The sequence below is a fragment of the Condylura cristata genome, unplaced genomic scaffold (assembly GCF_000260355.1).
Source record: "Condylura cristata isolate star-nosed mole 26May11 unplaced genomic scaffold, ConCri1.0 scaffold00012, whole genome shotgun sequence".
Classification (NCBI taxonomy): Eukaryota; Metazoa; Chordata; class Mammalia; order Eulipotyphla; family Talpidae; genus Condylura; species Condylura cristata.
The window spans coordinates 16358394-16382425 of NW_004567113.1; the positions used below are offsets into that span (position 1 = coordinate 16358394).

At 39.6% G+C, this 24032-nt stretch overlaps 1 protein-coding gene across 1 annotated transcript in view; it reads right to left on the reverse strand.

Moving 5' to 3' along the window:
• ANXA3 (annexin A3) overlaps nucleotides 1–24032 on the reverse strand; it is a 51002-nt gene that overhangs the window by 12217 nt on the left and 14753 nt on the right. The window contains exons 3-10 of the mRNA XM_004681191.2: nucleotides 20885–20972; nucleotides 16961–17055; nucleotides 13077–13190; nucleotides 10685–10775; nucleotides 8012–8091; nucleotides 4790–4846; nucleotides 4370–4463; nucleotides 2543–2638 (exon numbers count right to left, since the gene is read on the reverse strand). Coding sequence (XP_004681248.1) covers nucleotides 2543–2638; nucleotides 4370–4463; nucleotides 4790–4846; nucleotides 8012–8091; nucleotides 10685–10775; nucleotides 13077–13190; nucleotides 16961–17055; nucleotides 20885–20972 — 715 coding nt within the window. The remainder of the gene's footprint in view (nucleotides 1–2542; nucleotides 2639–4369; nucleotides 4464–4789; nucleotides 4847–8011; nucleotides 8092–10684; nucleotides 10776–13076; nucleotides 13191–16960; nucleotides 17056–20884; nucleotides 20973–24032) is intronic.

Consider the following 24032-nt stretch of genomic DNA (forward strand, 5'->3'; position numbering starts at 1 on the left):
AATAATAATGAACAGCTATGTGCTAGAGGCATTTTATGGGAGTGGTGTGGGGAATGGGATCAAAAACAGTGGGGGGAAGGAAATACACTACAGTCTGGTTATGGCACATGGGTGATTTGGTGATCTGGTGGTGGCCCGAGGGGATTACAACTGGATGAGAAGGCACAAAATGATGTAAAAATAAACAATTTTATAAACTATTTTATATGTATATATATACATATATATATAATACATGTATATATAATACATTTTATTTCAACAGCAAGAAAAATAGAAAATGAAAGAAACAAAAAACGGAAATAGAAAAGACAATAAAATACAAAATAAATGGGATATATCTTAACTTTAAATTTTAAACTCTTTCTTTTACTTGCTAAAATAATGTACATTACAGTCCAAATTTAATGCATAGTTCTATGTATATTTTCAAGACTATCTCTTAACTCACTGAGTGAGAATTTATACAGTCCAATAAAGTTTTCCAAAGATTACAAAGGAATCTGTAGCCAAACTGATGTGCAGATGAACAATATGAAAACTGGAATAGTGAAAAACTTTACAAGCTGTATTATCACCACTGGATTCTCAGAACTAATTATGAAGATTGACTATTTCATTTATTAAAAAAGCAGCTTTTTCTCTCTTGGTCTATTATTTAGCAACCTAGTCAAAGTCAACAATGTTTCTGAATAGCATCTGGATTAAGAGCCCTATTCTTGGCAATAAAAAGAGGATCAGAAATTAAATGAAATAAAATACCTGGAGAAAGACCAAGCATGGGGCCTAGACAGCGAGCTGGCTCCCTGGCATATTTTCTGTAATTTTCTGGTGTATAGGTACTTCACTCTATGTCTACATTGCAGTACACCAGAGGGTTTGGCAAACAACACAGAATGACAGCCTGACTGCCTAGGTTAGAAGCCCAGATCTATACATACTTCCTGGGTAACCTGGGGAAGGAGTTTACCTTTCTTTTTTAATGATTTATTTTTAGGGCCCTCTCTGGTGGTGCAGTGGGTTAAAGCACAGCATTGCAAGCCAGCGACAGTCATCTCAGTGTGAGTTTGATCCCCGGCCCCAGAGGTGATCCACTTGGCATGGCAGACCTCTCCTGTCTCACCCACTGCTCCCCCCTCAGCAGTATATTTCATCAATCTGCATGTTCTGCTCCCCACTCTGTCTCTGGTGAATCCTCTCACAAGCCCCTGCACCTCTGGCCTGTACCCCAGTTATGTCTGCATGAATAAATAAATCTTAAAAAAAATAAAGTCAATGAATTAAGAAAAAAAACTTATTTTTTATTTATTCATACAAGAATGGAAGTGTAGGCCAGAGGTGTGTGTAGGGGGAGGGGTGAGAGGATTCACCAGAGATAAAGTTGGGAGCAGAACAGGCAGATCTACTGAAATACACTGCTAGGGGCAACTGCAGGTGAGACAGGAGAGGTCTGTTGCACCATGTTGGTCAGCTCCCTGGCCTGGGATGGAACTCATGCTGCAGTGGCTGCTGATAGCTTGATAGTGCTTACTTTTAACCCTTGTGTCACCAAGGAGGTCCCTGAATGCTATTTTAAGAGTTTACAACATAATGACAGATAAGTGTTTATTTTAAATTCAGTTGTACTTATCCTAATTGGGAGATCACCCTCCAGAGATGGCAATTAACATTTGAAAGATGAATCAGAGGCCCACTCCAGAGATTAACCTAAGATATCAGTTATTAATTATCATAATGGATGTTAGAAATGGTTTTTCAATGGTGAAAGACAAGCTGTGTGGAGTGCAAGTGTTCCTACCCTGGCATTAATGGTGAAAAAAGCCTGCCACAGGCCTGCATGCCATTCTGACGTGGAGTCGCTTAGGACTTTGAACAATCCCGTGTATACAAGCACTCACAGATTTTGTTGCCTGCCTCTGACCAGAAAGGTAACAAAACCCTGTCTTTGAATTGCATCTCACTGCTGCTCTGAATGCAGCTTTTTGGAAAGTTATTCTCTAGGTGACTGAAAGGGTAGTACGTCAAGACATCATTGAGAAGTCTTACATAGCAGTTGTTTTGTCCATTTGTTAACTCTCCTGACTCTCTGGAAATGGATTCACTGTGACTTTCTCTTTGATCTATTTGCTAGTATGGGCACATGTGAGGAAACTTAGAATTGCAACTGGCCTCAGTGTCATGAAGTCACTGTGAGCTTCTAATTGATGAATTGCCAAATTGGCTTAGGTCTCAGTGTTCAACAAACTCAATAAAAATGCCAGTAGAAATGTAATAGTTTCATTTGTCAAAGACTTTCTATGCCAAACACAGTGGTAAGCCAAATAAAAAATAATAGCAAAGTTAAGAACGTAAAAGGACAACTTCTTCATGCATCCATCAACAACATTTGTTAAAGATGTTGAGTGTTCCATTGGCACTGTGATGGGAAATTTGGGGAGCACAGAGATGGATCACTTAGGATTTTTAAATGAAAGGATCTAACCTTGACATTGAGTTAGAACAAATACAAAGGAACCCAGTTTATGAGCACTCAAACACTTACCTATGGCCAGCAGTAAGTCTTCAAAGTGCCCAGATAATTCTCCTTTTATGCTGTCCTCAATGTCCTTCTGACTAATATTTTTGTATTCATCAAATGCTAAAAAGAACATCAATAAAAAACATTTAAAACATCCCAGTTGTCCACATGAATATATTGTAGCTTTTTTAATAACACAGAGCAGACCAAATTCTTAAACAGAAAATTCAAAATGCTTTCAACCATAGAAATTTGAGCATGAAAGATGTTTTAGTTTTTGCTTCTTCTAAAGAAAAAAATCTACAATAAAATTTGAACTTCATAGGCCATTTTCATCAATGATATCTTTCTCTCTGCCCTTCTTCCCAACTATGCCAAGCTGTCAGCATTTAAAATAGGGTGAAAGGCTAAATGATAAACAATTTATCCAGTGAGGTGGACCATCTTAAAATTACTTGTAAATATGTTTTGTCTGTTAGAGAAATCTTAATTATAATGATTTTTTTTTGTGCTGAGTACATCATTCTCTGAGGCAGCACACTCTACTTCTCATGCACCAGAAGGCATTTGAATTTCTTGATCAGTATTTATCCCAAAGCAAAATCTGTACATATGTCACCAATTATGTAGGCATATTTTGCAAGCCAAGTAAATTTTAAAAAATGAATTGTTGATGGAGAAAGATGTAGGATTGTTTGGGTCTTATTGTTCAAGAAAAGATATAAATAAAACAACTACAATATAACATTACCATTCTCTTTATAAAATAAAATAGTAACGTTAATATTAAGGAAGAGCAACGAGTAATTATAGTCACCCTAAAATCTTATGTTTCCTCACGTTGCCATGAACTCAGGGTAAGCTCAGACAATTGTCTTCTGTAAACCAGCGCCGGAAGCTGTGTCCCTACACTCACAGGAAGTGGAAGGCGAGGTTCCTGCTAGATCAGGAAGGTGCATAAACAAGGGGATATGTGAGCTCTCCCTGGTGGCCCAGCAGGTTAAAGCACCACATTCTGAAGCTCTCCAAAGCCACGGCAGCACGAGTTCAATCCCCCGCCAGAGAACTGAACTACATGGCCTGGCAGACCTCTCCTGACCCACCCGCTGCTCCCCTCAGCAGTATACTTCAGTACATCTCTGTTCTGCTCCCCACTCTACCTCTGGTAAATCCTCTCACCCACCACACCTCTGGCCTGTACCCCAGTTCTGAATGCATAAATAAATAAATCTTCAAAAAAAAAAAAAAGGGGGGGGGGATATGTGCTTAGCAGTGTCAGGTTGGTCTGACAAAAAGAATTGCACCCTCCCCCTACCCCCATTTACTTTCATATCAGAAAGAGTTTAATGCTAATCTGTAGTACTGCAATAACAGACTCCCTGACAATTTTTTTTTTTTTTCTGGAAAGTGGGTAACTAGGGAAGGGATATGGTAGAACTGCTATCAGGCTCTCCATCTCATGGAAACACAGTTCTCTTAGAGGGCTACTTGTTTCTCCCTCCCAACCCTGCCCTTCTCTTGGTGATCTACTTGGCAATAGAGGAAAACCAGAGTAGTCAATTCTGCCTTGAATTGGAGCACAGCTTCCATAGTGTTTCTTGAAATGTTAATACATAAAAAAAATTGTCTTTTGCACTATGGTGATGGCACATGGGTGACTCAGTGATGGGAAACCCATGGGGATTACAATTGAGATGAAAAAAAAAAAGTACAAAATGATGTAAAAATAAACTATTATATTTAAAAAAATTGTCTTTGTAATTTAAAATTTCATTTTTCCAGATTGTTATATTATACCTCTAAACATTTGTGAAAAAATGATGCAAAAAAGATTTCAAAGTGAGTCCATACTTAATTTCAGTTGAGGAAAGCTCCTTAAACACAGAATCTCCGTGAATTTATCTTCATCTGTGCCCCATTTGTTCTCACCAGCATTATACAGAATCTATTGGATAAGGCAGAGAGACATAAATGTTATTATAGAAACAATTCTTTTGGAGTGAAAATTGTGAGGGGTTTATTTTAGAGATCAGTGAGAATGCTGATTATCCAAGTCTATCACTTCTGGCTCTGAGAAGAAATCTGAGAATTGGGGTGGCAGGAACTAGGGAGTAATAACCATCACTGGGAAAAGCAAAAGACGGGAGTAGACTGGTGCCCAGTGTTTACCATCTCCACCGGACAGGAGAGGACAGCCCCAGTGGGGCCACAGGAGTGAAAAGACAGCCCCGGGAAGAATAGTGAAAGAGATGTTGCCTTGCTGCTACTGACCTGGGCATCCTTCCTGGCCAGATGTGCATCTATTTTTAGACTTTCATCTCTCCGGCCCTAAACAGAGAAAATGAAAACAAGAGCAATCCTTTTAAAGAGAGAAGAAAGCAACACTCCAAAGGTTAGAGGTTTTTCTCCAGCAGTGACCAGATGGTACAGGGCAGTCAGGCTCTGGGGATCTCATTCTGGCTCTGCCACTGGCCACAGAATCATGAGCAAGTCATGTAACTCTTTGAGCCTCAGTTTACTCCTCTGAAAACACAACACACACACACACACACACACAAAAGACACAGACTAGAAGATATTTGCAAATATCTGTGTGATACAGGACTTGAACCCAAAAATGCATAAAGAATTCTTAAAACTCAACATCCCAAATAAAAATGGGCAAAGTCTGAGTAGATAGCAGACGTATAGATTAGAAGAAAGCAAATGAAAAGATTTCAAATTGTACATCACTAGGGAATTGAAAATTAAATAATAATAAGATACTACTACACACTTATTAACATGGGCAAAAGCTAAAATATTGACAATGCCAAATGTCAGCAAAGATGTGGAGCAACTGGACTGTTCCTACCATTATTTACAAAATGGTACAGTCACTTTGGAAGATAGCTGGGAAGTCCTTATATCAGAACATCCAGTAATAGAGCTCCTTTACAATTACTCAAATGAGTTAAAAACTTACGTGGACCAGGGTCTCCCTGGTGGCATAAAGGGGTTAAAGCACAAGCACTATGAAGTTATCTGCAGCATGGGTTTGACCCCCAGCTGGAAGGCTGACGACCCACATGGCACAGCACACCTTTCCTGTCTCGCTCACTGCTACTCTCAGCAGTGTACTTCATCAATCTGCCTTTTGTGCTCCCATTCTGTCTCTGGTGAATCCTCTCACCCCCTGGCCTGTACCCCTGTTCTTATATGCATAAATAAATAAATCTTTAACAACAACAACAAAAAACTTATGTGAACATAAACTTGCACATGAATGTTTATAGAATTTTTCATTCATTAGTGCCAAAATTTGGAAGCAACCAAGATGTCTTTCAACAGGTGAAACAAATTATAATATACTCATATAATGGAATGGAACAGGACTCAGTAATAAGAAGGAAATGAGCTACCAAGACAGGAAAAAACAGTTTGCCTATTATTCAGTGTAAGAAGCCAGTCTGACAAGACTACATACTGTTAGATTCCTCTCTACCCTGACTAGAAATGGCAAAATTATAGAGAGTGAAAATATCAGAGGTTGCCAGGGGTCCAGAGTGAGGAGAGAAGGACTAGTAGTTGGATCCTGAGGATTTGTAGGGCAGTACAACTTTTTCAGATGATACTATAGTTACAGATACATGACATTATATATATTTCAAAATCCATACATTATGCACCACAGAGAATGAAACATCATGTGCCCCAGGGACTTTAGTTAATAATAATGGGTCAGTATTCATTTATCATCTGTTGCAAACATATTACACTCTGATGTTGAAGATGGTGGTTAAGTGTCCATGTGTGCTTGTGGTACAGCTACAGTATAAAAAGCAGACAGAAAAGGAAAAGAGGATTGCCTGGACTGTTCTGAAAAGTATAGGTGAATAAGACGTTGGCAACAAAATTAAAAGATAAATTGTTCCTGTGTGATGACTGTGAAGTTCTTTTACTTGTTTCTTTTCAGCTGCGGACACCCTGCTCCTGCTAGTTTGTCTTATTCTATTTCAGTCCACACTCTACTGCAATAATCAAAGTGTTATCATTGGAATTAATAATAACAAGTCACTACTAGCATGCATTGATCACTTTTTATAGCTCAGTGACTTTCTCTTTCATTCTCTTTCAATCTCCTATGAGGCTGGTACTATCATTATTTTAATTTTACAGATGTGAAAGTGAAGGTCTTAAGGCTTAATGTAACTGGCCTAAATTCATAAATATCACAGGCAGCAGAATAGGGTGAGATGCCAGGTCTGTGTGACCCTAAGATTCCACCCTGTAGTTTTACTATGTCCTATAGTTTTAGTATGTCCTATGGCAACCGAGTGTGGACTGAGGAATGTAGACTTCTGGGAGAATATATTTGCAGCAATACCTCATAAATTTTGGGTTGCAGTTGCAACTTTATAAAGTACTCACTATTTAAAACAAACCTTTGATATCATAATTGGGGATCATTTTCTTCCTAATGAAATAATAGTGCCTCACTTTGACAATTGGTATTTCAACTTCAGGCTAAGACCATTGTTGGAATTTCTCATAATTTTTTTTATATTTATTTTATTTATGCATACAAGAGCTGGGGTATAGGCCAGAGGTATGAGGAGTGGGGGTGGTGAGAGGATTTACTAGACACATAGAAAGGAACAGAACAGGCAGATCAACTGAAATACTCTCCTCAGGGGAGCAATGGGCAGGACAGGAGAGGTCTTCTCCACTATGTGGGTCATCTCTCTGGTCAGGGATGGAGCTCATGCTGCAGTGCCTGCTGATAGCTTCACAATGCTGAGACTTAACAGCTTGCACCACCAGGGAAGTCCAGAATTTACTCAGATATTAAGAGTTGTATAAATTAGTGAAAGAGGCCAGTAACTTATGGCTAAATCATCTCCTCTCTTAAGTACAATTGTGATTATTTCTCATCTTTGATTTCACCACTTTATTATAAAACAATGAGCCTCCTAAAAAGAGACAGTAAAGGGTGGTTGTATTTGGTTACATGGTGATGAGTGATTTAGCATCTTTCCCAAAGGTAGCAAAAAGGAAGCTGCAGCAAAGAATTTTTGTTTTAATTCTGAGACCAAAATACCTATTTCTGAAAATAATTCTCATGTGCAATGCTTCCTATATAATAGAAATGCTAACAAAAGAAATATTTATTCTTTGGGGTTTAAAGAAAATAAATGTGTTCTGAAAAATGGAGACACTTATTAATGCACAACTATGTAAGAATTATAACATTTCGAATGTATTATGAAATTTGATCAAACACTTTTAATCCATATACTGCCAAAACAAGACTTTTTTTGTTCTATCATTTTATTATGTGTCTGTGATCATGGTTAGGCATTATACTGCACATTAAGTAATGCAAATGTAAAATGAACAAATCTTTTCATAAGTAAAATTACAATCTCAGTTTGATTATTTTTAAACTCCTGAAGAATTACTATTGAGCATCCAGCTTATTCAGGAGTTGAAAAATAAAACAGTAAACCTTACATCTGCCAGCGTTAACAGTGCTTTCCGGAAGTCACCAGATGTTTCAGAACTAATTTCATCTCCAAGACTCTTCTTATATACTGAAATTAGATAAGAATAAAATGAAGCCTTTAAAAAGGAAAAAAAAAATTATAAGACAGAAAAGTTTAGATATTAACACGGGCAAGGAAGGCGTACCTGATCAAATAAATCCCACCCCTTATTTTTTAGCTTCTTGGTATTCTGAGATGCACACATTTTCTTGTAACTACTGTTATAGTGTGTGCTGTAGTAGATACTCACAGAAAAAGCGACTGTTCTGGATCAAATCACAGTCCAGTTCATCTGATAACAGCACTAAGGAATGTGTTGTGACAAAACTAGGTAGGACAAGCTCCTATTTTGCCTTCCAATTTCCATTATCCCCTTCTTCCATGGAAGGCAAGCCCTGACCACTACTAAGACATACTGCATGCATCCTAGAGGCTGTGTTCTCAGGAGTTAGGGCTCCATGACTGCATTCTAGCAATGAAATGTGGGCAGACATATGTGACACTGCTTTCCTTAAGAGACAACTCATAGCCCTCCTCACTCCTTCCTCCTCCATTGCCTGGTTTGTAGACTGATACCTGGAATTTGGGGACGAAGATCCCACTTGCTATCTCATGTGCACAAAGCCCACCCTTAGTTGAGTAAATGCCTACAGTGTACCCATCTGAGCCTATTACTTAAGCAATTACTTCACCTACTCCAAATATCCCTTGTGTACCTTGCTTTGTGGGGTTGGGATTGGAAAGCTACAAATTATATTTCAATGTTTCCTTTTACCCTACCTCCTTAACTCTGGTCCACCCCCATTCTTATTAAGTTCTAAAGTTCTACAAGCGGGTGGATTGAGAGAGGCTGAGAGACAGGAGGAGGAAGGACCATGCTATCTGTGTGCTATTCATGTTGGTGTCACCCAATGAAGGGTTTTCAGTCAGACAGCAGCAGCTGGCTCCAGGCTGCTGGACAGTCACATTGTACTCCTTTTGGGGGTACCTGCACAAACCAGGTGGAGTCTTCTTGAAAGAAATTTGAATCCCAGTTTCCTAAGTTTTTCCTCTGAGGTACCTAGACTGCTGGAAGTTTCCCCTTCTCTAACTTTTCTAGTTTTGGAAGTCCCCAATCTCTTTCCTTTGTTGTTCTAGGGCTGATAGTTATACCTCTGTTACCCTGTGTTCATTTTTGATTTTTTAGTCCTCCAAAAGCTTTATAAGCAATTCTTTATATCGAATCTTTTTTTTTTAACTGGATACTGAATAACACCATCAACAATAAAATCACCACTTATCTATCATTGAGATATTTATCTTGTAGTAAGAATTTCCCATAAGAACCTCTCTAACACCCATCTGTGGCCAGTATATCACTTCTTTGAGCAGATGCTCCCTGATTCACAACTGACCTCACTGCCATACAACACCAAATCCATGGCTCCGTAAGGTACTGGGAGGGGGCTTTAGTTATTGGATAATAGAGAATTGGACTGGTATTTGCCCTTGGTTCTTAGGAGGCAACCTTTGGGATTGCCAAATAAGAACACCTTTATTATTCACAGAAGTTTCCATGACCCATACCTGGGTTTATGCTAAAAAAAATTACCCAGAATATGGGTTGGTCACACCCAAAAGACCAAGATTTGAGACACTGGGCTACAGGATATCAGCCTTAACTCTAGTGAGACAAGGGGGGTTAGAGAGGGAGTTCAATCATGTGACAATGATTCAGTCAATTTTGCCTCTGCAATAAAACCTCATTACAATTCTGGATACAAAAGATTGCAAGTATTTCCTTGGTAGACAATTTTACATCCATGTGCTAAGAGTGTATTATATGCTGACAATCTGGAAGTTTTGCATATGGGACTCTCCTAGACTTTTTCTTAAGCATTTCTTCACTCAACCAATCCTGATTTGTATCCTTTATAGTAAAACTGTAATTTTAAATATTGTGCTTTCTTGAGTTCTGTATTGTTTTAGTTTACTATTGGAACCTGACAGGGTAGTGAGCACCCCAAAATTTGTAACCATTTGGTCAGCACTACATGTGATATGGGAACAGCCAAGCTTGTGGGCAGTGTCAGAGGTAGTCTATGAAGTGTCAGAGGTAGTCTGTGAAGTTATGCCTACCCTAGGTAGTTAGTGTTAGCGGTTCGTTCAGAATTGCACTTCAGTGGCTAATTTTTACACAGCTAACAGACTGTTAGGACATAAGCTAGTGATAGTGAACCCACATGCTCAGCACATTCTGTAAATGGTTCATCTCATTTCCCATACCAGAAATCATGAGGCTGATCTGCGTGGTTTATAACATACAATATTAATATACAGTGATTTGAACCTCTCACACTGATGAAAGTTGTTGATTCAATTAAACAGTGATTGCCAAAAGCAACATAGCTATAATGTTCTATAACTGTAATGTTCTAAAGGCAACCCATTAATGCCATTGTTACACAGCAATTTCCAGCTCAGATCATATACAACGTTTTCCTAAAATCCACAGTTCTTAACCCATTTTAGACTGTAATCTCCTTTGCCTAGTCTAGCTTTCTCAAAGAACCTGGTGAAACAGATCAGTGGGTTTGTAGGAAAAGCAAATTCCCTCCTGTAAATGTGAGCCATGGTAAAGGGAAGCGGAGTATAAGATGACCTGTATAGTAGGCTTGAGCAATCTCTTTCATCTGCCGGCTTGTCCTGGTGGTTAAGATTTCAATCAATGCAGCTTCATTTGTTCCAGCACCCTAAAAGAAAAGGGAAAACCTATTTTTAAAGCACTTAAAAAATTAATTTCATGCATTTCAGTCTTAATAGCTTGTTTTAACAGATGAAAAGAATAGTTTTAAGTAATTGAACATAAGCTCATCTATTATTCAAAGATTTTCTAATTTTTGGTGTATTTAGTATTACAATAACAAGAGTCATCTGGAATTGGTTGACATCAAAGCTTTCAAGGAAATGTCCTAGTTTAAAAAGCAACTCAAAAATCCTAGGAAGAAACAGTATAACTATTACCAAAGGGAAGTAGCATGTCATTCAAGGCCAGACGTGAACAAAAACATCATTACATTTAGAACGGGCTCTACAATTCTTTTGGAGGAGATCGTCCTTGCACTAGTGCACTGGAATTAGGTTAGCATCTTCCATTCTCTTTACACAGGGAGATTTTTAAAAGCTCAATAATGTATCTCAGGGGCCCAGCTGATCTGGGGACTAGTTAACCCAAACTATGATCCATATTGAGGCCACTGAATCACACTATGATTCCAAGAAAGTTAATTACAGTAGGACTACATCAAATAAGGTCAAGGCTGTGTATGCAGTGAGGCTGGTTCTGTCCATCCTGAGAGATTCCAGGTTGACCCCCAACCCCTTCTCAAAAGTGAATTTTTTTTTTAAAGATTTATTTATTTATTCATATAGAACTGGGGTACAGGCCAGAGATGCGGAGGGTGAGAAGATTCACCAGGGACAGAGTGGGGAGCAGAACAGGCAGATCGACGAAGTACACTGCTGAGGGGAGCAGCGGGCGGGTCAGGAGAGGTCTGCCACGCCATGTGGTCACCTCCAGGGCAGGCGGGGATCGAACTCATGAGGAAGTGGCTTCAGCCTCTTAGTGTGGTGCTTTAACCCGCTGCGCCACCAGGGAGGGCCAAAAGTGAATTTTTTTAAAGATTTTTTTAGAGCAGTTAACATATTTACAACAAAATTGAACAGCTGCCTCTTTAATCTTCCTTGTTGAGTAGCAGAACCTCTAATCTTTAACTTAGCACATAGTTACCCAAATAACAAGTGTACTTCTAGCTTCTTTTAGAAGTAAGTCCATTCATACAACTAAGTTCTGACCAATGAGAAACATGTGAAGTATCATCTACAGTATTTGAGAATCTGTAAAGAGAGGGGGTAAACCCTTCTTTGCTTGTTACTCATTTTAGCTGGTTGGAAAGATGATGTTATAGCTGCCTCAGAGCTTCCATCTTTAGTCAAGAAGTGGACTCTATAGGCTGAAGATGGCAGGGCTCCAAGACTGAAGGAGCCTGAACCCCTGTTCATGGTGGGGCCACCATACCCGCCTGTGGGCTGTTACTTTGGATTTCTTATGTGTAAGAGAGTTTTTTCTAATCCTTTTCACTGAACCTAGTCTTTACTATTATACCTGCTAACCTGACCCTTGGGCAGCCATAGAAGGCACTGCTAAGACTTCATTCAGGAGATTCTGTTGACAGGAATACAGTCAGTTGCTAGTCCCCAACCACCACTTCTTTGCATCTGCCACAAAGTTCACACTTGAGGGCACGTTCTTGCCCGCATGCTCGTAGCCAAGGACTGAGCACAGAAGGGGTACTAGAGCTGGCCATTCTTGGCCAAGGCTTTCCTGAACTTCACAGTACTCTGAGGTTCTTCCTCTCTAACCCTATTTCTTTTCCTTTCTCCTTTCAGAAATATCAGACCTGCATTGCAGTCTGAAGGTATACATCACCCACATTGCTTTGCCCCTCCTTATCCTTCATAGATAGTTTCTCCAATTTTTAGGATTTCATTTTTATTTATTTATGCATGAACTGGGGTGTAGGCCAGAGGTGTGGGCATTAAGAGGATTGGCCAGAGACAGAGTGGGGAGCAGAACAGGCAGATCTACTGTAAAACACTGCTGAGGGGAGCAGAGGGCCAGACAGGTGAGGTCTACTGTGCCATGTGGGTCACCTCTCTGGCTGGGGATAAAAACTCAGGCCATAATAGCTGGTAATTGGTTGCTGGCACTGAGACTTTAACCCCTGCACCACCAGGGAGGCCCTTCAATCTCTGCTTCTTGGGTGTCATACCTCTTCCATAGAAAAGAAGACATCTCCCATCTCTGATGGGCATATAGCTTATGCCTCAAGCCCCACACCCCTTTCTTTCCATTCTTCCTATCAGCAAACACATTGAGCACCTACTTCATTTCAGGCTTTCCTCTAGGAAAAGAAGATACATACCAAGACTGATTCAACTACAATGATAGCAATAGATTGAGACACAGTTGTGATAGGTTTTGGAGTTGTTACCTTCATGGATTTCTTCAGCTGCTTTGCATCAAACACTGCTGGTGGGGTCACGAGGGCCACCATGAGATGCTCAAAGTGGCCAGAGAGATCACCTTTCAAATCATCTTTCAGTTCCTAAAAAAGACCCAATGAGGAAAGCATGAAGTACTTTTCCTTTCTCTTTCTTTAAAATTACCTAGTGTAAGACAAACATCTGCATTACATTCAGACAAAAAAATCCAGAAAGAATGAAATGGTGAAAACATTTCTATGGTTATTAATCTGTACTTTAAGACTGCTTCCCAGAGGTTTTGATAGATAGGAGGTTTTCTGAACAAAACCAGCAGGGGAGTTACAGGAGTGTAACAGGAGGGAGCTGGGTATTAAAATGCACTTTGAAGGTGCTGAGATTGGGGTGAGGGAAAAGTAGGAAACCAGGAGCCCTACTATATTCATACCCAGTTTTGATGGGTATGAAGGTGTTCCCACCTTGCTTCTTGGTGACAGCCATGAGTCCCGGAAGGAAAGGGAAGGGCAGATAGTACTGGGTTATTTGCCATTTAAGAGTATGAAGCTGAGTTTCTGGCAATAACAGCAGAGAAATCCCTGAATGTGGCAGACAATACTCAAGGATAGTGCCTTTGGCACTGTATTCATACTTCATGTATATCTAATCCATGTCCCTTGCAAGGATAGGTAACAGGGTCCCTATTTTCAATATTCAACAGTTTGTTATTGAACATTTGTTTTCTTTGCTCTCAATTATTTTCAGCTCTGAAACAGAGGCTGGAGCCTCCCAGACTGCTGAGACAATGTGGGCACAGGCCAATATGTACCAAGCCACTGGGTGGTACAGCAGGGTCACACTCCACCATAACAAAGAGGATGGAGCCAATATCACTGTCTCTACTTTAACCACCACCAGTTTCTGCTCTAAATGCTAAATTCCACTTACCATCTGACTTTAACCCAAGGTGTTCTAACTGAATCTTATTTCACATACTCATTCTATTCCACTGTTAGAGACGGTTTACTTCCTTCACCCCCATTCTTATTTTGGAAGTTCTGAAAGGTAAGTGGATTATTCACGTCTTCTATACGCGAGTGTGTCGTCTTGCCCAGAAGCTTCATTTAACTTGGTAAGTGTTTATGGGGCACCTGCCCTGTACTAGACAATTAAAGTTGAGTTAGACACCACCCTACGATACTACGACATCATGGAAAACCTGGAAATTTTCAAAGAGAACGTTTCATATCATTTTTTTAAAAGATTTATTTATTTATTTGTACAGAACTGGGGTACAGACCAGAGATGCGGAAGGTGAGAGGATTCACCAGAGACAGAGTGGGGAGCAGAACAGGCAGATCGACGGAGTACACTGCTGAGGGGAGCAGCCAGTGGGTCAGGAGAGGTCTGCCATGCCATGTGGATCTCCTCTGGGGCAGGTGGGAATTGAACTCATGCGGAAGTGGCTTAAGCTTCTTAGTGCTGTGCTTTAACCCGCTGCGCCACCAGGGAGGGCCTCGTATCATTTATTAACTATCTGATAAAGGGGGAAGCTCAAGTAGCTGAAAAGGGTGTCTTAATAGAGTTTGGAGGAGGCTTGGAGAACACTGCCAGGGGGGTGACGCCTGAGTTCCCTTTGGCTGGCCAGACACACAGTTTTCACTTGGACCCAAAATCACTGGTGTCTGTTGCAGCTTTTTCCCCTCCACAGTTCATTAGCCACAACAACTAAAATGTTATTTTAAAATTATGAAATAGCTCATTTTATCCCCCTGTTTATAAACCTCTAACATTTTCCTATTAAACTCTGACAGGACTTTTGTGTTATAAGCTTCCCTCTCACCCATCTCTTTCTTTGCCTCCTTCACTCAATACTCTTGTCTTGTTGGAACTTTCTCTGTTACATATTCCTGCTTGTTTCTGTCCCAGGGCTTTTGCATTTTGCTCTACCTTCTGGATGAAAGCTTTCCACAGTCCAAGTAGGTCAGTCTTCGTAGTACTGCTGAGTCTTAGTTGACTATAGAGAACAACCCTTAACGGGCATCAATTCACCACCTGACCCAAAGGAGGCTTATTAGTCATTAGTCATGCTTTATCACTTCATCCCACAGCACTTACCAATAGCTGGATTTATCTTATTTACTAATTTACTAGTTTTTACTAGAATGTTAGCTCTAGGAAAGAAGTGACACCTGCATCTCCAAGGTGTAGGATTCCTTGACAGAGTAGCACCCAACCAAAAACTGTCCAGTTAGTTTTTGTATAGTTCTCATTCTTTTTTTTTTTTTTTTAAAGATTTATTTATGCATACAGAGCTGGGGTATGGGCCAGAGGTGCAGGAGTGGTGGCTAAAGATTCACCAGAAACAGAGTGGGGAGCAGAACAGGATAACTAAGTACACTGTTGAGGGGAGCAGCAGGCAGGTCAGGAGAAGTCTGCCATGCTATGTGGGTGTCCTCCAGGGCTGGGATCGAACTCATGCTGAAGTGGCTTTAGCTACTCAGTGCTGTGCTTTAACATCCTGCACCACCAGGGAGGGACCTAGTTTCTGACTCTTAATAAATTTTCATTTGTCACATGAATTTAGCCTACAATTCAAAAGCATTTTAAACTTGGATAAGAAATTCAAGATCATGTCTAAGGTTTATCAAATAATCAGCTCTGTTGCGTGAGCCTGTCTTCAGCATTGAAAAATGTCTAGTAGCTTCTCTGATCTTTACCTACCAGTTGTCAGAAATATCCTCTCTCTCCCATCAGTTACCAAAATCAAAATGTCCCCAGGGGAGCAATGTCACTCCTGGTTTAGAACCCTTCCCTTAAGCAACCCTTTGTATTCACCGAAGAAACTCAATTCAAGTCAATCTTAGGTGCAGAAAGATCAAAGGACATTCAGCTGGGCAGGTTAAGGGTAAAATCAAAGCTCCCATTTCAGGCTGCTGACTAGACACACGATGCTGAGACCCAGAGCAAGTGAAGTTTAAGTAGCAACTTAACAGCACAGGTAGAGACTTCAGGAGAGTTAAACAGGCTTCTGAGGTAAAGACAGTAAATTCTAGAAAGTCCTAACTGAAACACACTCCAGAGATGAACTCAGAAAGTCCAGAAGGTTTAAATAGAAACAGTACAACTTGAGAAAATAAACTTTGGACAGGGGAGGTGAACTCTAAAATAAGGTTTTCAAAAAGGGTTAAATACCCCTAGACACCCCTAGACCCACAAAGGCTTCCTTGCCCCTCCCAAGTACAGTGGAACTCAGGAGACCTTACTTCTTCCTTTAAATAAATTTTTCTTTCTTTCTTTCTTTTTTTTAAATTTTTTCTTTCTTAAAGGAAGTTTACTTCTCTCTGCTTATTTCTCTAAAATCTCTATGATTCCTTTTTTAAATAATCTTTTTTTAAAAATAGATTTTTTTTTATGCATACAGAACTGGGGTATAGGTCAGAGGTCAAGGGCGGTGAGAGGATTCACTAGAGACAGAGCGGGGAGCAGAACAGGCAGATCATGAAGTACACTGCTGAGGGGAGCAGCATGCGGGTCAGGAGAGGTCTGCTGCACCATATGGGTCACCTCCAGGGCAGGGATTGAACTTATACCTGAGCTGCCCAGTACTTGCAGTGCTGTGCTTTAACCCGTTACGCCACCAGGGAAGGCCTGTGATTCCATTATAAGCCTTCCTGAGACACCAATCCGCGGTGGCCCAGTGGCTGGGACTCAGCACTGGCCCTGCAGCCTGGGATCCATTCCTGGCTGTGAGACTAGGCTTGAAAATCTGAAATTATGGTATCAATACCTTGTGTTACATTTGACTGGACACAAAAAATCTGTGGGCATAACATTTGGGCCAGGGGTGCTCTCCTGGTGACTAGCTCTTTACTCGGTTATGTTAATTGTATCATACCTTTTCATATGCTGCTTGATATTCCTTCACAATCAGCTGCCTTTGTGCACTCGACCTCTCAGTCAGAATCTGGATGAGAGTTTTCTCGTCAGTTCCTAAATGAAGCAAAAGTAATTTTACTCAAAATGCTTAATAGCTGCCATAACAACTGTAAAATGATTAATGGTCTGAAATAAATGCAAAAAGAAAGACATTTTAATTTTCAGGTTCTTATCAGGTTGGAATCTGTATTTCTTTGCCTGGCTTTTCAAAAACAACATTAACTTTATTTGGGGAAAAACAGTAATCATTGCTCAAATCATAGAACATTGCTCTGTAGTTCTGCCTGTTGCTCAAAAGGGGGAGTAGCACACAGGGCATACTGATCTGGTCTGTTTCCTCATTCTTAGTAAGTTCACCACTATTACCATCTTTTTAAAAATAATAATGTAGGGCCCTCCCTAGTGGTGCAGTGGGTTAAAGCCCAGCACTAAGAAGCTAAAGCTGCTTTAGTCACAATGCCTTTTTTTTTTTTGTCCAATGGGCAGGTTCAGTACAAAAAGGGAGAGAACATAGAACCCTTACACACACACACACATTGGGCAGAAAAAGCTGCCCCTGAAAGGGACTGGTAGTCACAGGCAGAAAGATGTGCTGCTCAAAGGCACATAGAATTTAAACATTGCAGTTAATATTATTTTTTAAGATTTATTTATTTATTCATATAGAACTGGGACACAAGCCAGAGGTGCAGGGGCAGTGAGAGGCTTCACCAGAGACAAGTGGGGAGCAGAACAGGATGACTGATGAAGTCAGTCAGGAGAGGCCTGCTGCACCATGTGGGTCACCTCCCTGGCTGGGGATGGAACTCATGCTGAAGCAGCTGCGCTAGCTTGCAGTGCTGCATCCTAACCCATTACACCACCAAGGAGGACCCACAGCAAATAATTGAAAGCAATTTTATGACTACAAAACTTATATTTCCCTTTCTGGTTGCAAAGTCACATCGTTAATTATGTGTTGTAGTTGTAAATAAAGGTTGTAAATAAAGGTTATGATCAGGCCCAGTCGATGCTTGATTGCCTGAGAATGATCTAAATACCACTATTTCTTGGCAATTTATAGTATAAGACAGCACAGGAAATTGTTTTGGCCTCCTTAGCAGTACAGAATTACACCAGGATTGGGGAGCTGTGGGGTGATTTGTGGGCTTTTGACCACCACCACTGCAGCATGAGTTTCATCCCTAGCCAGGTTGCTGACCCACGTGGCACAGCAGACCTCTCCTGTTTCCTGCTGCTCCTCTCAGCAGTGTATTTCAGTAGATCTGCTGGCTCTGCTCTCCACTGTCTCTGGTGAATCCTCTCACTCCCCCACACCTCTGGCCTGTATTGCAGTTCTTGTATGCATAAATAAATGAATCTTTACAAAACAAACAAAAAAACCCTTTAATAGCCTCCTAACTTGACTTCTTTATCACTCATTCCATATATTACTGCTTAAGAACAATGTTTAAAAGATACATCTAATATATATAAAGTCGGTCCCTTGATTGATATCCTATGGTTTTTTGTAATTCTCAGGGCGCAGTCTCAGCTCCCTGGCTTGTATACCAGTTCATCAGGGTCTGTTCTTGCCTCATGTCTCTGTCCTAGGGTTCTGCCCTGTCACTCTGTCTCTACTCTCTGCCCCTAGATTTCAGATATAACTAACTATCCATAGTTACGTGAAGTTTATATCACGTAAACTCTCATCTCTTTATTTTTGCAAATGCTCAAGACCAGGAATGGCTTCTTGTTTCCCAGACTGGCTCTGACCTAGTCCTCAAGCAAATACTATTATGAAATTTGGTCCTGAATTGAGAATATGCTGGGGAGTAGTACTCACAAACAAAAATCTTCTTCTGAACATGAGCTTGCAGACCAAAATGCAAATATTCATGAAAAACATACTGTTAAAAAAGAAGAAAGCAACGGGAGGTAAAAACCATTAACGTATTTAATTTGACATCAGCCTCATGGAAACGACTGCCCAGCACTAAGCATAAACAGGGAAATGAAAAAGATAAATGAAACCTATTTCACTTTTAAGTGGGAAAAAATATAAACTACAAATAGGCAAAAGTAAGATAATACAAAAGATATAAAACCCCAATAGAATATTTCATGGAACTTGACAAGCTGATCCTAAAACTCATTAAAGGAGGCAATAAGCCAAGAAAAGCCCTTGCCCTACTCAGCACTATGTGTCATTGCAAAATTATTATTGCAACTGGGACAATATGGCATAAAGATGGAGCAGCAACCAATCCGATGGAACGTAACAGTAGAAAAACAGGGACGCATGAGACAGAGGCAGCGCTACAAACCCACACAAGTCACTGTGGCAAGGATGAACACTAATAAATTGGGATGGGACAATTACCGAGCCACATGAGATAAAATAACAGCCTGGACATATGACACACAAACATTAATTCCAGGTAGATTGAAGATCCCAATATAAGATTGTGGAACTTTGTACACAAAATGCAAGGAAATATCTTTTTAAATTTGTCACAAAAAATATAAACCATAAAGAAAAACAATGGTAAATGTGACTTCATGAAAATGTAACACTCCTCTGTAATAAAACTTATTATTACCAAGGTTTAAACGAAACCACGCCTGGGAGAAGATAGTTTCATAGGTTGTCTGGACTAAGTTTTACGTCCAGAATTTATTTTAAAAATCTTGTGAATCATGAAGAAGAACCCAACTGAAAAATGGATAAAAGAGTATGAGAAGGAAGCAAATAAGGATGTTTACACATATCAGTCAAGCAGGGTGAGGTAGGAGAAATAAACATGCAAGCAGGAAAAGAACTAATTTTAGACTCATGTGAAAACTGGATCGTGGGACCTGAGCAAGGGCTGAGGAGACATGGAGCAGGAAGAAGTCTTTTTTTTTTTTTTAAAGATTTATTTATTTATGCATATAGAACGGGGGTACAAGCCAGAGGTGCAGGGACGGTGAGAGGATTCACCAGAGACAGAGTGGGGAGCAGAACAGGCAGAACATGGAAGTGAAGCTGTGGCCAGCTTGCAGTGCTGCGTCCTAACCCACTGTGCCACCAGGGAGGGCCCAGGAAGAAGTTTTATGTATTGTTGGTAGGCTGCTAACTTACATTTTCATTGTGGAGAGCAGTGTGCAAAATTTCCAGTTAATTTGAACATAAACATTTCCTTCAACTTAGAAATCCCCATTGTCCTGTTCTAGAGAAATACTAGCAAGTGCAAATAATGAAACATAAGCAGGACTATTCAAGCAGCATTTTAATGTTGTAATAGAAAAGAATTACAGACAATGTAAAGATTCCATCAATATTCTCAACTTCTAATATAGTGATGCAGACTACTGTGCAGTTAAAGTTAATGAACTAGAGCTAAACCTATCAGCATAGGTAAATCTCAAAACATAATGTCAAAAAGTAAAAGCTAGTTACAGAAGAATGTAAATAGTATGAATTCATTTCACACTGTTTGTGATCATGCAGAACAGTATATATGCATGTATGTTACAGAATTAAATATTTCATGGGAATGAATTCTCATTTAGAATGGTGTCGATTTCCACGGAATAGGTTTGGAACAAAATCCAGGAGTAAACAAGGGCTGTATCTGCAATGATTATTATTGTTGTTGGTAGCAGTGATAGTGATTGTATGTTTGATTTGAAACAGGACAGATATTAAGAATTTAATATTAATAACAGTGGCTTTCGATACTTTTCCTCATATCACAAATCTTTTATCACAAATTTGAAAAGTCCCTCATAATTTCTCTACTTGAGTAACAAAGTTCTTCATGATTTCTGTGGGTAAGCAAACTTGAGCTGATGCTCTTTTAGCTCATAACTTTCCTGATCTGCTTCAACATTAAGAAGGGGATTGTAAAGCATGACTCACCAATTCCTCTAATTGCCTTACGAATTGCTTCAGCATCCACCGATGGGCTAAAGCCTGGGTAATCTCTTATTGTCCCCCGATTTCCAACCTAGAAGGAAATATTGAAAGTTTTAACTAGTTCAAGATGAAATTCTTGTTTACATCATATGCACATATTCTACATGCACACTGGAACACAGAACCAACCCACCATCTGCACACTTGGCAATCACTTTAGGGGGATGGAAAAAAGCACCTCCCTCCCTAGACAAGCAGGCTATATGGCACCACACAATAAGGAAGCCTCATTTTTATATTATTGATATAATTCTAACAAATTAGAATTATATCAATAAAGTGTTCTCTACAGAATGAACTGTGTTAATTTTTGGTAATAGGAAGAATTATCTGCTTTAAAGTAACCTGTGCATGAAAGCAAATAAATAAATAAATAAATAAATAAAAATAAAATAAATATAAAGAAAAGGAAAAGTTTTCTCTGTCTTCCTTGTTTGTGAGTGATAATTCAAAGCCCTTCACTGCACATCTCACAAGAAGTAACTGTGGTTAACAGACTTCAAGATGTTTTAATTAACAGTGACTGTTGTCCTCAGGGAATCCTACACTAAATGATACATACATGAAAATCCCATTAGGACAGTCTGTTCTTAAGCTTTGTTTAATAGATGTGATAAATTCCCTTTTGAAAACTCCACTGACAGATCATCAGGACTAGCATGGAAATAAAAAATGAATGCCAAGACACTAATTTTAAGCGTACATTAGAAACATGTCAACTTGGAAAGAACATCCTACAGAAAGAAGAAGAGATCTTGGAACTATTTAAGAGATTATATTGTCATTAAGACAATAAGAAAAATTCAAGTTAACCTCTACTTATATGTTCTTTCCTAAATCGTTGAATAAAAACCTGTCTTTACAGTAATAATGTTTTATTTCTAAACTCATTTTCCTACCCTGTTACTGAATAAAACTGACTTTGCTGTCTTGTGTTAATATGGCTTCATTTAGTCTCTTGTAAAGTGCTTAATAATTATTTTCATGAAAGGACATTATCTTGTCACCTTACAGTGGGTGGAAAGTTAATGTCTGGGATGGTTAAAAAAAAAAAAGATAGTCTTTGATTCAACAGATTAAACAATTTATTTCAATACAATAAAACACATTAAAACATTCAGAACAAAGAGTTTTCATTCTAGACAGTCATAATGAGTTAGAAATTAGTTATGAATGTACTTGACCTAAGAGCACCAGTAAGAAATCAGTCACTTCACCATGATCTTTGTTTGCTGGGTTTTTCCCTCAGTTATTTTTGTGTAGAAGAAGTGGGGTGTAGGCCACAGGTGCATGCATGCATGCATGTGTGTGTGTGAGCGAGTGTGTGTGTGGGAGAAAAGAGGATGCACCAGAGAACAGGCAGATTTACTAAAATACACTGCTGTGGGGAGCAGCAAGGAAACAGGAGAGGTCTACTGTCCCATGTGTGTCAGCTCACTGGCCTGGAGTGAACTCAGGCCTTAGCAGTGATAGGGCTTAACCCCTACATTACCAAGAGAGCCTCAACATGATCTTTGGAGAATTCTTTCTCCAAATCTTAATCAATATTTTATAGATTCACAGAGCCCACTTGCTTCATTTCCATTTTATTCGTCTATGAACAACTGTGTTTTCTTATCTGTCCAGCTTCCATGTCTGGCATTTTGAAGGAACCCCCCAATATTAGAGCATTCAATGCCCCATGCCTGGCACTGTGTGAAGCACTTTAACATATTAAATATAGTAATATATTAAATAACCGCATAACTTCCCTGGTGAATGAACAAGATTCACCCATTTCACATATGAGACACCAAGATTTAAGAAGATAGAAGAATTTATGCAAGTCTATGTAGCTAACTAAGAAGCAAAATCTCAATTTGAACAGTTGTGTTCATTCCTATTCATTCTCAGTTTTTCTTGAAATGTATCTTCTGCACCACTTGGGGTGATTCTTTAAAATTCAGCTGGATCTCTGTCCTACACATATTGAATCATATTCTTTAGAAATGAGGGCTTGGCTACACATGCTTAACAAGCTCCCCAAGAGTCCAACAAGATGAAAGTAGAGTGAAGATGTAGGGCTTGCTTCCTCTGCATATTCACAACCAAGTTATAAGAGCACAAATGAGAAACACTCTGAGAAGAGAAACTGATGACCATCACACACTTCAGAAAAAGTGGCGTGGTGGAAAGCAGCAGTAAACAACTAACTGATCCGTGTGAGAGCTATTCAGGAAACTGGGGGTGGAGGTGGGGATGAGGGGTCACAACTCACAAGAGGGAAAAGTGGCAGCTCTGCAGAATTTCTCTGCAATTGACTCAGGGGCAGCCAGCCACAATGAGGACTTTAGAGACTCATAATGTTGCAGAGTAATGATTACTGGCTTGAGCTTGAGGGTCCTAAACTAGAATAATTAAAAGCCTTAACCAGCTGGGGAGAAACATGGAATCACCTGTATCACTTCATGGAAGAAGCTATTATTTGCAGCCCCAAGCTGTGGTAGGCGAATCACCTGCCTTACCCTAACCCAGGGTCAACACTGAGACAGTAACTGAAATGCTCTGGAACCAGAGCTTATCACCCACAACACAATAGCACAAGGAATACCAGAGTTATGCTCCCTGCTCAAAAGACACAGAATCCCCAACTTGTGGTCCTGTTTCAACTGTAGTTCTCTCCCAGTGCTACTAATATGTCTCAAGAACAGCCTAGAGGTTGAGGCCAGCATGAAGCTGTATGAGATTTTTTGCTGAGAAGGCCTAAAGGAGGGGAGTTACTATGGAGTGGAAGAAAATATTCACATATTACACAGCCAATAAGGGATTAATATTCAAAATCTTATTCATTTTAACAATTAAAAACAAAAACTCAGTTAATAAATGGGCAGCAGGTAAGAACAGATAATGTTCCAAAGAAGATATGTAGAGGGCCAACAGACACATGGAAAAGGGTTTAGTATTGCTTTTAATAAAGGATATGAGATCAATATCCCAATGAAAGATCATCACAGCCATCAAGATGGATTACATTAAAAAGACCTCCAACAACAAGTGCTGGAGAGGATATGGAGAAAGAGAAACTCCTACTTCACTGTTGCTGTCTATATAA